The following is a 16,000-nucleotide window of genomic DNA, read 5'->3' on the forward strand; positions in this document are numbered from 1 at the left end:
TTCTTTTTTTTTTTCATCAACTCATAGTGAAATAATACATTATATTTGAACTTGTTTTTTCTTTTAACTGTGATGGGCACAAAATGATATCAAAGAAAAAAAATATTGGTAGTGTAGAAAGATGAGCTGACAACACACAAAAACCTCAACTACTTAAAAGCAAAAACCTACTCAAACTTTTTTCTTTATATGAACTGTTTATCTAATGGCATAAATGCACAAATCCTCCTAATTTTGGCATAATTATTTTTTTTCGAGACGAGAAGAGGGAGCATCCCTCAGCCTGATCATCCAATTCACATGGTTATATAGTCGAAACAAACTTCATAACGGGATGATCATGTTTTGTCCTCTTCCACGTTTAGGGAACATGAATCTCCCACTGGAAAAAGATCTCTTCATCCCCATATGACTTGGCACACAATACGGTAATGTGCTTACTTCTTCTTCCCCAACTTCCTGTCTTGATGTCCCGACATCTCTCTCGTGAAACGGGCAATTTCCCATTTCACAATCTTCATCGTGATCAATCTTTAGTATTTCAGCTATAGATAAAACATCTCGCGACACTTGATCCATTGATACTGATCTTCTAATTAGTAGGTTCGTACTTTGTGTTATAAACCTCTTGGGAGGACCAACTTCCTCTTCATCTTCCTCTCTGATCCCCATTTCTATGTCATTTTCAGGTTGGTTTTCGGAGGTTCTTTCATTCATCAGAGGAGCTTCGATAACTGGAGGTGGTAATGGAGGTGGTGAAGCATTTACAAACACAATATTAGCACGACATAGAGGGCAATTGGAATGAGATTTAAGCCATATATCGATGCATGTAACATGAAAAGCATGGCTACATTTTGGTAAAAGTCTAAGGCTTTCATCATCTTGAAATTCACTCAGACAAACAGAACAATCTGTTCCCTCAGCTAATCCACTTCCTTTCTTGTACTTAAACACCATAATTGACTTGATCAGAGATTCGTCTAAACCTGTTGTGTTCACATTCCATGCCTCATGATTTGAAGGATCATTCTCTTCTAGTTCTGAATCATTAAGATGATTTTCCCTTCTTCCTAAAGCAATCCTGTGTCCACAGCACTTTGACATTATGACATAGTAGCTAACTAGAAGGAAAGCACTGGTAAAAATCCCGATGATGCCGATAACTAGAGGAGAGAAATTTGGACCAGAATCATCATCAGCTGGGAAGTCAAATGGAGGTGGAGGTGGGAAGATTATATAACACCATTGTGGGCAGTATAAACTGCAGAATCCTTGAGAACAATCCCTTGTGCTCATATGTGGTGCCCAAGTTCTTGAATTGTTTACAGGCACCATTTATTGAACTCAAGAAAAACAGACGAGAAAAAGAAACTTACCATCACACCTTCAAGGACAGTAATCTTGACAGACTAAATCAAACCAAATTAAAGAAATGAGAAGAGTTGAAGTGAGGACTGTTCCTAATATACAGAGATTAGATAGAAGGAAGTGAAGAACAATGGAAGAATGAAAAAGAGAGAAAATATGATGTTTTCCTTGAAAGAGGCGAGGCAGAGATAAAGTAGTTAAATGGAAAGCAAAGAGAATAATAAACCAGGAAGGGAGAATGCTTTGTGATAGGTATTTTACCTTTAGTTTTCTTCTTCTTCTTTGGTTTTGTTTCTCTTTTCCTTTGTTCTTCTTTTTTCTCTATCCCTTCTTTAACTTGCTTTATTATTGATAGTGGTATGTTGACTAATCATGTTAGTAGGGAACTCATCAAAGTAAGCAATGCTTTGATTATGGTTTAAGACACTTTAAATTAACTCAAAACAGTACTATATAGTATATATATTTCATGAAATTCTGTGATTTTTATATTAAGATAACTAGTTCACAAAGTTGACCTTCTTAGTTATCTTCATCCTTAAGCAGATCCATTCCTATCACTTCCATCAAGAAAGTAAAGAAATCTTGTTATACTAACCACTAAATTCGATCCATAAATCCGTATGTACGATTTGTTTAGTTTAAATTATTTCATTAACTTATAGAATACAGAAAGTAAGCACCACTGGAGTAGACCACACTTATAAAATCAACCAAAAGTATTCCTCGTTATCTTTGTGACTTTGACATGGGAAATGGGAATCTTGGCTATATAGCTACTTGAGAGTAGTATATATTCTTTTTGGGGGTTTTGATAATATTTTGTCCAACACACTACTTTTTTAAAGTTTGATATTGTTTCTTTGGCGTTTCATGTGTACGGTTCGAAATATTTATCTAAATTCTGGCAGTGGATAGGAAAAATGTAATCAAGTAAATGAAGTGAGGTAAACTAAAGGAGTAAAGAGAATGTAACTGAACTGAAATTTACCAGTCATGAGGTATCTTTCCTGTATAATGAGGGTGAAAGAATTCAAGCATGATCAATTATGTAACACTTTGTTATACCAAAAAATACCTTCTCCTCACACTTTTTTAATTTTAAAAAATTCCCATTTATTGAGCCGAGGGTCTCTCGGAAACAGCCGTCCTACCTTGGTAGGAGTAAGGTCTGCGTACAATTTACCCTCCCCAGACCCCACGATGTGAGATTTCACTGTATTGTTGTTGTTAGGTATATCTAAATCTCTACATAGGTTGTACCAGTAATTGAATTGCTCCCCCCCCCCCCCCACCGCCCGATTCCTCCCAGGAGGTACATAATCGGTATTCCTTTTGTTTCTCATTTTCCTTTAGCTTTTTCTTTCCAAGCACGATTGAAGTTTGTAGAAGAAGAAGATAATACTAGGTTAACAAACTCAACCAATGCCTTTGAAGAATCTCTTTGATTCCTCAGTAAAGTCAGATTTCCACTGAAATTCATGCTTCAGAAAATGTGATGACTAATGTAATTTACTAAATATCAAGGAAATCCAAGATAGAAACAAGACGATAAACTGAACACTTAATTTTCCTTTTCTTTTATCTTGTCTATACACCAAGGAAAAGACAAGTTGGCATGATCATCAATAGAACAGAAACCCTTGTGATCTTCGGCTTTCTCCCTTGAATCTTTGTCTAAGTATATTAACTGGAAAGTATCTCCCTTGAGATCCTATTACAGGGAGGGGGTGGGGAATTGGAGTGGGTAAGCATGGGATAAACAACGTAAAACGGGGTTAATACTTTTCCATAGAGCAGTAGAAAGAAGGATGAGAGTTTTGAGTTTTGCCAAGACCAGCCAAAACAACTCTTGAATCCATCACTTATTAACTTACCAGGGCAATGATTAATCACATAAAACCTCCAAGATAACATGAACATGGATTATCCCCAAAGTTGAATTTTAACTCCTTTTTCCGGGTTCGATAGTGAACATCTCATTTGTAACATGAATTATGAATTATATAAACATTAGGTGAAGATCCTCTCAACAAGCAGAAGGGAATACAGCAAAATATAAGTTAAAATCATATAAAGGGTGTATTTTGTATGTGAAAATCATATAATGCTGCTTAATGTAAAACTTGACCAATGATACCTATCTTTTCTTTTTCTCATGAAGACTAACATTAGATAACAAAAACATCAGAGACACTTTACAAACCAATAAACTAGGAAACAAGATAAAAGGTCACCAAAGTATGACCAAGCAAACATGTCAAATTAAATAGATTTGGAGTCTATAAAAAATATAATTATCATGTAACAGTCAACAACTATGTGCATAAGTAGAAGAAAGTCTGGTTTAAACAGGACCTTGATGATCCATAGAAGAGTAATAAAGGGAGTCATCTATGGCTCTTCAGGATTTTCCTGCGTCGATGTTTCTTCCTTGTTTTCATATCCATCAGCATTCCTTTCACTGAATTTCAAGCGAATTGGCCGGCCCATCAGTTCCTGCAATTTTAAATTGAGATGTCAAACATACATCACAGTCTTGACATTTACAGTACAAGGATTTCAAAAATAGTAATAATATATATTTTCCACAAGTCTCTCTACATATACGCCGACAACACTTCCTGCAAGTATGGATTTTCTTATGATCAATTACCATACTTGTGTTCCAGTATGTACACATCTAATGGAAGGGAATTTTTTAAGGAGCATCAGATAAAATCAGTGGAAAATGCAGATGTATAGCCATTGGCAATTCTAATATTTTCAAGACTACTGGTTAAGGCATCTGAGACAACCATGTTTGTGCGTGATCCAAACAATACTCAAGAACTACATATGCATTCACAATGCAACACAATTTAGTCATATGTTTATTAAGAAATTACACTACTTGAAATTAATTAGAGAACCAGTATTAGGCTATCCAACCCATGCACCTCAAAGATACTCCATGCTCACTTTATGCCTTGAATCCGAACAATACAACCCAAGGCATTTTCTTTACAAAATTTCTTGCAAGTGTTCGACTATATCTTATCAGATTTTGTACTGTGACCATTGCTGCGTACAACATGGTCCTGACAGTAAGTACCAGTTTTAACGAAGTCTCTGACAAACTCAATTAACATTTGAACAAGAAAAATGAGATTGTGTAGCTTATTTTTAAAAAATTGACTAGTTGAAAAGATACTCCTCCAGAATATTGAAAGCAGAATAGTACAATAGAGAATGCTAAATAAGATAGAGCGATTATACTGGAAAAAGAAGCCAAGCTGTTGAGGGAATGTAGTTTGTTTAGGTATACCTTTCCATCTAAAGCAGATAGTGCAGCCTCTGCTTGTTCTTTTGTATCAAATGATACAAAACCATACCCAGCAGCTCTTCCTGAAGCATTGCCAAAAACAACCCTAGCTGAAATTGGATTGTAGTTTGCAGAGAAGAATTCTCTCAGTTGGGTAGACCTCACTTTCCATGCAAGATTAGAAACATAGAGTTTATGCCGTGTTTCCCCTTGGGGAGGAGTCGAAGGAGGAGGAACTCCCGGAGGTTTCTTAAACTTCTTAGCAAATTCTACCCTGATGATTCTTCCTGACAATTCCTGTACCACCAAAACATGGACAAACAAGATTGAAGATTTAAACAGGAAAAGGGTATAACAAAAACAATAACGCATAGAAGCGTACACATTAAATGAAAGCCAGAGGTTGCATTATGAAAAAGAGTAATCCCTTAAAGACAAACAAAAGGGAAATCTAAGCACTAAGGTTTTCATGCTTAGGTACTTACAATAAGAACTGAGATTTCATCCAGGTCATTGGCATCTAGGATGCATGTAATCTTTAACATAAAAAGAGTGTATCTCAATCCTCGGACAAAGAAGAAACCCATTCACAATTCTATGAATTAGCTTCTTTAAGTGACTTTTAGATGTCAGTGAGATACAAATTCCTCATCTTCAAATCAAACGGATCCATGTCACATTCATGACCCAAAAAAAGTTGATCTCTGCATTTGCATTCCTATAAGTGTGATAGCAAGTGTTCTCTACTACAAACTAATGAAAAGCAGCATACATTCAACGAAGCAAGAATAGAACCTCTGCTGATTCCAACTCTGTTTGACTTGCAACAACAATAACAACATACCAAGTTTAATCCCACAACTCTGTTTGACTTGAGTCGGCTAAAATGCACAGAATGCTTGGTGGAAATATGCACCAAAAGGCAGATGTAACTCCACTCCTTCAGGTTCCTTAAATTCATTAGGTGCCCGGATGACCAACCTACCAAGATCAATAAAGTCAAATATGTCCCTCCTAATCCCTTTGGGCAAAGTCGGTAATTCCTCCATAGTTGTTATCTATATCTCATTTTGCCCTAGGGTTATTCTTCAAAAGCCATTTTTTGCACACAAAAATGGGCTTCAGCTATATACAGCAACTTTTTGAGAAGGAATTGCTTGTGATTTTGATACAGTTATGCTAACATCCTTTAATTAAGATGAGACACAATATGAGTGTAATGACCATATTCTAGAAATCTAGCTGGTATGGCACTAATATATGCTTTAGGAAGATCTTACGACTGAGCTCTCTTATTAGAGATTAGTAATAACCATCTGTGCTCATAAGGAATTTTTATCCTTTAGTAAGCATTTCCGTGAAACATCAAAGTAAATTGTGCATCAAATCTTCTAACAAGCAAAGAATTTCAGTTATGGAAACCCAAAAGATTGAACATAAGGCAGGTCGAAGAAAAAAGTGTTCTAACATATCTTTTTTTTCGCTCAGATCCACATCTGAAATACTCCAGTGGATTTTTAATACTTCTAATAATCATTAGCAAGAAGTTAATATCATGTCTGAAAATGTTAACCCCTCCCTTTCTTTAGGTAAAAGACATTACGTTAGATCTTTAACAATCCGAGAGTGTTTGGGCATTTACCAATTCACCAATTTACAGTTTAAACAAGTTGCAAGGTTCCTAATGTTTCTATATTGGCCTTTGCTAGACATCTTTCCTTTTCTCTTACCCTCAAAATTAATTCTTGAAAAAATTTAAACAATATCTTCCACTACAAAGATAATCTCACAGGAGTATTAATGTTACATTGACCTCAGAAAAATACACAAACAATGCTAACTACAAACAAACATCAACTATTTCTTTCTTGCATTATTGAATAACCTACACAACAACCATTTCATTATCAAATGTCATTTTTATCAGATAACAGGAAATATAGCCAAAAAAAACTTACATAAGAATCCAATTTGTCAATTGCATCCTGAGCTTCTTCCCCAGAAGACATTGTCACAAAGGCAAAGCCTCTGCTCTTTCCATCTTTGGTCTTTATAATCTACTAATTCAACACCCAAAAGGTAAAAAAGTTAACACCTTTTTTTTAACAACCAGATAAACATACACATATTCAAAACAAGAAAGTACCTCAACATCATCAACAATTCCACATTCACCAAAGAGCTTCTTGATATCAGGAACAGTCAAAGACCATGGTAAGTTTAGAACAAAAAGCTTTCTTCTTTGATTATTCTTCTGGGGTTTCTCTGTTTTCTCTTCTTGTTCATCTTCTTGTACTGTTACAGGCTCAGTGACTTCAATTGTTGAGCAGTGAAGTGGGGAGCATTGTTTTCTTGATGGAAGAGGAAGTGGATAAAGAATGTATTTGAGAGAAAGATTAAGCGAATGGGTGGAATTTTGGAGTTTAATTGAATTGGGAAGCAATGGCAATTTGAGATAAGAGGAAGGAGGAGGAGATAAGAAAATTAAGGATGCTGCTACTTCAATTGCAGCCATTGTTTGTGTAAAACACCAAGTTTCCAGAGAAGTCTCAAAAGATATTACAAGGTTATAATGGTCATTGCATCCTTTTCTCCTCTCCCAAAAAATGAAAAAATTATCTGTTCTACTCCCTCATCTTCTCAGATTCCTTTATTAGAATTCTTATTTTTGAGATATTTCAGTTTGGAGCATTATTGGCCACGCTACAATAACTTGTTTGGATAGACTTATTTTAAATAACTTATAAGCTGAAAATTATTTATAAGTTAAATAAAAAGTAGGTGTAGCTTGGTTTTATTTTTTGACTTATAATCTATTTTCAACTTATAAGCTGCTTAAAATAAGTTCATCCAAACAAACTCAATTATTTATTGGGGCTTATTTTAAGCACAAAATGACTTTAAGTTGGTCAGTCAAACACTCAAAAAAACTTAAAACAGCTTATAAGTAACTTATCAGTCAATCCAAATGGGCTCTAACTCATGAATGCGCAGAGCAGCATATCTCTGCTAGCGAGCCCCTATGCGATAGCTAGACTCAGAGCGAAATTCTCAGATTGACCTGACGTTTCTAGTGCCCAGTGAAATCTTTTTTGAACCGAATACCTTCCTCTGTAATCTCTGGTCTCTCTTTTCTTAATACCCTGTTACCTTGAACGATAGATTGGTTCGACTCCCTTCAACCCGATGCATGTCTTTATGTATATTTTTATAACAAAATTAAATTAATTAATATATATTTATGTTTTAATTATAATAATAAATTAATATCATTTTTTAAATAATTTTGAATTCAGATAAATATTTACTTTATAATTATTGTGGAATTAGGGTATCGCTTCTTTCCGGTCATAATTGATTAATTGGCAAAGGGTCAAATATACTCACTCATGTACCAGTAGAAATAGTTTAAATATATCTAATAAAATATAGTTTAAATATACCCCTTCATTATACTTTCGATTCAAATATACCACTTCTATTATATTTTGACATGAATTTGTCCTTAATATTAACGGAAAAACACGTAAAAAGCTCAAAATTAAATAATTCATTCTCAATTTTAAATATAGCTTAAATCTTTATTTGATTTTGTTTTTTCTCAAAAATTATTTATTTTTTGGAAAATGGCCTAAAATGCCCACGAACAATTGAAAATGGTACAAAAATGTCCTTCATCCATCTATTGGGCCTAAAATGCCTTTGACATCACCTTTAAGTCCAAAAATAATCTTTTCTTTATCAGAAAAGGGCATGAGGGGTATTTTATTTAATAAAATTTTAATTAAATAATTTAAATAATTTTTTTAAACATGTGTCGGCTATCTATTGGTTATAATTTAATTATTTAAAATTAATTATAAATCAAAATTTATTTTAAATTTTTTAAATTATGAACAAGGGCCTAAAATGCCCTCGAACTATTGGAAATAGTACAAAAATGGCCCTCGTGCCCTTTTGTGTTAAAGAAAAAGTCATTTTTGGACCTAAAGGTGGATGTCAAGGGCATTTTAGGCCCAATAGATGGATGAAAGATATTTTTGTACCATTTTCAATAGTTCGGAGGCATTTTAGGCCCTTTTCCGTTTATTTTTTAAAATTAAAAAATTTGATAAATTGTTGAAGACTTTTCCTGATACTTTAAATTTATCCTATAGATATTTTCTTTATAGATTTTTTTATCTCTGCCTTTTTTCTTTTCAATACTATTAAAAAAAAGTAATTATTGATATTGTGGAGCAAAATTAGATATCATCTCTTAAATAAAATATGCATATATTGCTTTCAAAAGTCTCTAAATAAAATTATTGTAAAAATAAAGCCGGATGTGTGGGGGTGGGGGGGTGAGGGGGCGGAATCATAGAACAAATGTAAAATCAATAAATAAAAAATAGAGTCCTCAACCCCCCTCCCCCGCCTTGGTTTTATTGTTTTGATTATTATAGCTTAGTAGGAAAACATATAAATTGTTGAGCACTTTTTCTTGCATATTTCACTTTTTTTTTATTTTTTAAAAATAAAATAAAATAAAATAAAACAAATGAAGATCTAGGATATGTTTAAAATTGAAAATGAGTTATTTAATTTTGATTTTGTTTTGAAGTAATCTAATAGAATAACTAGATTGAGGGTAGCATGACATCATAATGATCTATCATGATTTGCATTTTATAGTTCTGAAATATATATTTTTATCTCATGTGTTTGTAGCTCTAAAATCATATATAATTCTGAAATATATATTTTTATCTCATGTGTTTGTAGCTCTAAAATCATGATGATCGATCTGACATGGTTTCAAAGTAATCTAATAGAATAACTAGATTGAGGATAACATGAAGTCATAATGATCTATCATGATTTGCATTTTATAGTTCTGGAAAAAAAAATATAACTTTGAAATTATGATGATTCGGCATGATTTGTAATCAGTAATTAATCTAGCAGGACAATTACGTTAAATGTAGCAAGAAGTTATATCAATTCTTCATGATTTGTATTGCTACAATTTAGAATGTATGTTTTCCCTTTTTTATCTGTAATTTTGAAGTCACGACGATCCGACATGATTTGTTGGTAACATTTCATGTGAAAGTTAGATTGATTAAAGTCATGCCAAATTATCAATAAGTCATGATCTGCATGTTATAATTCTAAAATTATATATTTTTCTCTTCGTTGTTCATAGATTTTAAAGCAATATGATAATTCGACTTTGATTTGTGAAAATTTCAACGGAACATGTTTTAACTTCATTAACAATCAATTGTTTTTCTTGCTTGTTTCCACATTTTTCATCTTTCATCTTTCATCTTCATCTTCTCTTTCCACATCACATGAATTTTAGTAGTATATGGTTCAACTTGTGACATGGCTCTCTATTTCTCCTCATGTTTGAAAATTATTGCATAATCACGAAAATAGTATGGAATCTTTAAAAGCTTGAAACGTGTATGATATATTATTTTTGAGAATACTTCAAGCGATAAAAATACATTTCATAGGATTCAACAAGTTCTAATTCTAATATAGATTAAGAGCAAAAATAACAAAATTAAATAGAAAATAAAACCCAACACAATAAACTATAGGAGGAAATTTATTTTCTTGATATCTACACTCACCAAAAAAAAAACACGGAATTGAGTATATATATTGATAACCATCTCATCAGCCAAATTCCTACTATTATAAGATGATATTGGCTAATTATAATAAATATTATTGAAGAACAAAGGGTCTGTTACTATCTATTGATGAAATACTATATAGCTAATATGTAATAGCCAACTAACGCACTATAGTCAAATAAAGATCCATTGGCAATTGTCTTGTACAATTGTTATTCGACCTCTTTAATGACCGAATGAGTTGAGATTCATTTAAATCGTATGAAAAAATTTAAGACCATATTAGACAATGCCTTAACAAATGAATATTAAGACCCATTTTTAAAATATTGAAAGAAATTAAATATTAATTAGAAAATGAATTTAGATATGGAACAGTACTTCTATTTGAAATACCAAATTCATTTTCCAACACCTCCTCCTCCAAATCAAGTATTAATTTGTGGTTCTTGAGTTGTTAGGAGAGCAAAGGGGCCACGAACTCTACAGTCAAATAACTATATAAGCTTCACATAATTTGTGTCAGTTAAGAAAAAATTGTTGCTATTTTTGTTATAAATATTTTTTTCGTTTCAAAATATTTTTCATATTTTTTTTAAAGAAAGTTTACACACTTTATAAAAAAATATCAATTAAAAGAGATGTTTGATTATTTTAACCTTATATGGGTCTTAAAATATAATATTTCTTTATTTAAGATTTACTCCATTTATGCATCACAAATAAAGTATTTATAATTTTTAAAAATAATTATTTTATTTTGAATTTATAAGTATTTTGAGACGGTGGGAGTAACTCAAGAATTAAAGAAACTAAATGAAAAAAGAAACCAAAAGGCATATTGAAAGATCTCAGTGTAGATGCAAACTTTGGAATATTTGGAAAATTGAGACACCCTGACCCTATGCACTACACAGCTCTATGGCAGGAGGTGGGACATATAGTTTTGATTCTGCTCTACGTAGCAACGAATTTCTTCTTTCCCCTTCACTTTTTATTTCTTTACAACCTGTTTCCCTTTTGAGAAAGTTGCACCAAAGTCATTAAACATTTCCAATCTCAATGTTTGGTATTCGCGTTAAAATTTGATTAATTCAGATTTACATATAGTAGAGTCCATTTTTAGAGGCGGCGCTTTCAATAGATTTTTTCTTTCATATTTGAGACTCGACCATAAAATTTCTGATTATGATAAGAGGAATCTCAACCATCCCACCACAATTTATGTTACTATTAATCCCTTAGCTTCTTTATAAAATAAAAAACAATTTTTCCTTTAGTAGTTTCATGGATCCAAAGTAAGGAACAAAAAGTGTCTAATCACTTTAGATATCAAGAACTCTTTTTCTCTCAATCTCCATTCTCTCCATCTCTCTCAATCTTTCAAATTCCTTAAGAGAAGAAAAAAAACCTCAAGAATGGCATTAAGTAATAATGTGATAGGGTGCATTAACTTTGTAGCCATGCTTCTTTCAATCCCAGTAATTGGTGCTGGAATTTGGCTAGCAATGGAACCTGACAACTCTTGTGTCAAGATTCTACAATGGCCAGTTATTATATTAGGAGTTCTTATTTTAGTAGTAGCACTTGCTGGTTTTATTGGTGGATTTTGGAGAATTCCAGCATTACTAATTTTCTACCTTATTGCTATGCTTGTTCTAATAATTTTGCTAGCATGTTTGGTAGTATTTATTTATATGGTGACTATTAGAGGTTCTGGTCATATGGAACCAAGTAGGACATATTTGGAATATCATCTTGAGGATTATTCTGGATGGCTTAGAAGGAGAGTTCAAGGTCCTTTCAAATGGGATAGAATTAGAAGTTGCCTTAGCTCTACATCAATGTGTGCTCAATTAAATCAGAGTTATAAGATGGCTCAAGATTTCTTTAATGCCCCCTTAAGCCCTTTGCAGGTATGTTTTGTTTATTTTTGTATTTATATTTTAAGTTCCTTGCATAAAATATGATTTTTTTCAACTCACAGAATGTAGCACATGAGATTTCTTGGTTTAATATTAAAAGGAAAAAGGGGGAAATGGAAAATAATTCTCTTTAGGGCCCCTTTGGATACTACTTTTTTTTGTTGCTATTTTTCAATATTATTTTCCTAAAAAATAAATACTATTTGGTTGTAGATTGTAGTCAATTTTCACTTCAACTTTGAAGTTGATTTTTCCAAGTTTGAAAAACTAGTTTTCATGGCTATTTCAAGTTAGGAAAAAATTCCATCACAAAACCTCTCATTAATTTCAATCGAAATTCTAATCAAAGACTTGTATTTAGTATACATTTTTTTCAAATAAACTAGATGTCTAAGTACAGTTTTAATTTCCAATATCTTTTTTTAACTTAACTTCAAAAACTACCTTTTTTATTAAAAAAAATATCACAAATTCATGATATCCAAATGCTTACTAAGAAACTTTTTTTTTCTTCAACAATTCTTGGAGATTTTATATGTTTGTTTGCTATTATTATTGCTCCGTTAGGATGAAGTTGAAACTAAAGTAGAACGTTTACTTTAGATCCATGTTTATGTACATATCTTCTTGGTCATACAAGCAAAAAATGTAGAATTTTCTTAATGCTAAATAAAACTATTTTTTTATAATAATGTTGTGCTGAGAATGATTTAAATAGAGCAACATGAAAAGTGAGATTTATGAAGTAGATCCAAATTTGTTTGTAATGAAAGCTTAGTTGAAGTTTCTAATAGAAAATGTTTTTAAAAGAAAAATTTTCTTTCCTTAGAGAAAAACCTTTTTAAAACTTGTGATTATACCTGGAGTGATTCCCACATCAAAACAAGTATATCTAAAGCATAGACAAAGAATTAACATTAAGCAAACAGGCTTTAATTAAAAGACACAGGAATCTTACTCCTTTACCATGTGGTAGTATACCTTGATTAACTTCTTTTTAGATATTACTTTTTCATCCCAAAATAAGTGTCGTGTTAGTTATAAATACTATTTTAAACAAGTGTCATTTTAGGAATTTTAGTTATATCATTATATTAAAGAACTATATCTTGTTAGTAGTGTTCAATTCTCAAGAAACATTTTATAAATAGGAGTAACTTAATAAACTATACTTTGTATTTATGATTTTCTTAATGAACGTGAAATGAAATGAACTGACACTTATTTTGGAACGAAGAAATTATTATTCTTCACAATTATTTTCTCTAATACTACTTTTGTTTTTGTTTCTTTTTGCAGTCAGGGTGTTGTAAGCCACCAACACAATGTGGATACACATTTGTGAATCCAACATATTGGATTAGCCCAATAAACAATGCAGCAGACATGGATTGCTTGAATTGGAACAATGACCAAACACAACTTTGCTACTCTTGTGATTCTTGCAAGGCTGGATTATTGGCTAATTTGAAGAAAGAATGGAGAAGGGCTGATATTATTCTGCTTATAACTCTTGTTGGATTAATTTGGGTTTATTTGATTGGGTGTTGTGCTTTTAGAAATGCCAAAACTGAAGAAATATTCCGCAAGTACAAGCAAGGTTACGCTGATACTTAGGTTCAGAATTTAGAGTCGGTGAATTCAGAACAAGTATCATCGTATCATTATATATGTATATGTATTTTGAACTGAAAATAGTGGGTTAAGCTGAACTCACCCTAAACGCTGCGGATTATGAGTTATGTTAATTTGATGTATTGTTTTTATTATTAGAAGAATAGCTAATTACAAAATGTGGAATTTGTGGTTCTCAAGGGTTGTTTTGGTTTTTGTTGTATTTGTAAAACATAAGATTTCATCTTTGGATTCCTTGAGATTTTTTTTCATGTGTGGGAAAATTATCCCCCCCCCCCCCCCCCCCCGCAAAAAAAAGAAGAAGGAAAACACTTGTTGTTGTTTTTTTAAAAAAAATTATGATATGATAGGGCATTGGGATTGATGTCTTGACTATTTGGTCTGGAAATTTTTGACTTTAGTGGACTTGGAGAAATGTTAAAGCACGAATTACGAACAAAAACAGCTTAACATCATTTACGGAACGCGCCGAAAGTTAATTTTTTTTCACTATTCCCTTCAAAAATTCATTTATAAAAGAGATAAAGTGTCAAAACAAATCTAAATTATTATTTTTTAATTTTATGTCTAAATTATTGAAAGTGTGTATTTTATATTTAAATTATTATTTATTAGTTTGAGAAATATATATTATAAATTTTTTGGGGTGGATAAGAAAAATATTCTTTATTTTACAATTATTTTTGGAGGGGTAGTAATACTTTAATCAATTTTTTTAAATGAAAGATAGTTTAATACATACACCATGATGAAAAATGTGTGTCTCAAATTAATAAATAATAGTTTTTGTATGAAACTCACACTATTAATAATTTAGATATGAAACTAAAAAAAAATTGGATGTGTTATTGATAATTTATCTCTTTATAAAAAGAGACATAGTAGGAGTAAAATTGGCTTGTGTGGGTCATTTTTTTTGAACTTCAATAATCATAGGATGTTGCCCCATAGTATATATTTTGATAAAGAGCGTTTGCTATGCATATTAGTTGGTATTTATGATTTGGATAAAAATTGATCTAAATCTATTAAATATGTTATTTTTTATTTGATTTTATATTTTAAAAAATTGATAGTATTTGATTTGGTTTTGATTTTATTCAAAAAAATTCGAAGAAATAGCTGAATCGAATCTATAAATTATATACACATTTTTTTATAATTATATATACATGATATATTATTTTTTATAAACATTTTTTATTTAAAAAATGTAGGAGACTAATTTTAAAAAGTAATGTATGATGAGTTTTTTATTTGTGTAGAAATATCATTAGCTCATTCATTATTCAGTAAGTTTATATTATTTAGTACATTGGATTAACTAATAACAAAAGCAGGAAGTTAAATATAATTGAAGTTCTGATATAAAAATTATAATCCCTAAAATAGAACGAAGATAATTTATTTCTTTTTGAGTGAATTGTAATTTTTTTCTCTTTTAAATGAATCGTCTCTTTTATTTTTGTGTATGGTTAATGGCTGAATAACTGAACTAAATCAAATCGAAATCGATAACTACCAAACTATTGAATGTATATTTTATTTGGTTTTATTTGATTTTAATACTTTAAAAATCGATTAAATTGGTTTGATTTTAGTTTTGACCAGTAATCAGCCCAAATCAACCCGTGAACACCCCTGCATATTAGAGATCAAATTTAAAATTTTGATTTGAAATTACTATTTTTTCTAGATCATTTTATTTGTTATATTTTTGGCTTATATGCCTCTTGAAGAAATTATATTTTTGACTATCATACTCTTTTTATTATCTTTAATCATTTAAATATTAGTTTCTCTTCAATAAATAAAAAAAACTAATTTACGCAATCACAATAATCGAGTATGTGTATGTGTTTTACAGTTAGATTTTTTATGCTAATTAGTCAATATTTATTATTTACAAGAATATTTATTACTAAGGGCTTAATGGGAACTATGTTTAGCAGGGATGGCAAGTAAAGTGGTCTAGAGGAGTATTTGTTTATGATATTTGAATAAAATTTATTTTGATTTCAAATCTCAAATTCTACTAAAAGATCGGATTCTAATTCAAGTTTATGATTTCAATTTTTCTAAAATTCAAAACTTGACTCATGAGATTATATTTTGAAAAAAGCTATAATTTTTAA

The 16,000-nt window shown here is 31.1% G+C and overlaps 3 protein-coding genes across 3 annotated transcripts; 1 reads left to right on the forward strand and 2 right to left on the reverse strand.

Annotated features, from left to right (window-relative positions):
* Positions 1 to 1,892, reverse strand: LOC129889688 (RING-H2 finger protein ATL52-like). Its single transcript, XM_055965098.1, has one exon. It carries the CDS (start codon positions 1,336 to 1,338, stop codon positions 325 to 327), a length of 1,014 nt encoding a protein of 337 aa, XP_055821073.1. The 5' UTR covers positions 1,339 to 1,892; the 3' UTR covers positions 1 to 324.
* A 1,597-nt stretch (positions 1,893 to 3,489) lies between these two features.
* On the reverse strand, positions 3,490 to 7,291 carry LOC129889689 (28 kDa ribonucleoprotein, chloroplastic). Its single transcript, XM_055965099.1, has 4 exons — positions 6,822 to 7,291; positions 6,634 to 6,732; positions 4,679 to 4,972; positions 3,490 to 3,870 (listed from the first exon to the last, which is right to left on the reverse strand). The coding sequence occupies exons 1-4, from the start codon at positions 7,188 to 7,190 to the stop codon at positions 3,766 to 3,768; spliced, it is 867 nt and encodes a 288-aa protein (XP_055821074.1). The 5' UTR covers positions 7,191 to 7,291; the 3' UTR covers positions 3,490 to 3,765.
* A 4,232-nt stretch (positions 7,292 to 11,523) lies between these two features.
* LOC129888467 (protein TORNADO 2) lies at positions 11,524 to 14,102 on the forward strand. The gene is made up of 2 exons (XM_055963441.1): positions 11,524 to 12,221; positions 13,530 to 14,102. Exons 1-2 carry the CDS (start codon positions 11,724 to 11,726, stop codon positions 13,845 to 13,847), a joined length of 816 nt encoding a protein of 271 aa, XP_055819416.1. The 5' UTR covers positions 11,524 to 11,723; the 3' UTR covers positions 13,848 to 14,102.
* Positions 14,103 to 16,000: the final 1,898 nt, after the last annotated feature.

This window comes from Solanum dulcamara, chromosome 5 (assembly GCF_947179165.1).
Source record: "Solanum dulcamara chromosome 5, daSolDulc1.2, whole genome shotgun sequence".
Classification (NCBI taxonomy): Eukaryota; Viridiplantae; Streptophyta; class Magnoliopsida; order Solanales; family Solanaceae; genus Solanum; species Solanum dulcamara.

Excerpts from the sequence above, each read along its gene's own strand:
- LOC129889688 (XM_055965098.1), bottom strand. The coding sequence starts at position 1,338 with ATGGTGCCTGTAAACAATTCAAGAACTTGGGCACCACATATGAGCACA.
- LOC129888467 (XM_055963441.1), top strand. The coding sequence starts at position 11,724 with ATGGCATTAAGTAATAATGTGATAGGGTGCATTAACTTTGTAGCCATG. Across the intron at positions 12,222-13,529 it reads CCCCCTTAAGCCCTTTGCAG|TCAGGGTGTTGTAAGCCACC; the intron begins GTATGTTTTGTT and ends TTCTTTTTGCAG.
- LOC129889689 (XM_055965099.1), bottom strand. The coding sequence starts at position 7,190 with ATGGCTGCAATTGAAGTAGCAGCATCCTTAATTTTCTTATCTCCTCCT. Across the intron at positions 6,733-6,821 it reads GAATTGTTGATGATGTTGAG|ATTATAAAGACCAAAGATGG; the intron begins GTACTTTCTTGT and ends TTGAATTAGTAG. Across the intron at positions 4,973-6,633 it reads TTGACAAATTGGATTCTTAT|GAATTGTCAGGAAGAATCAT; the intron begins GTAAGTTTTTTT and ends TTGGTGGTACAG.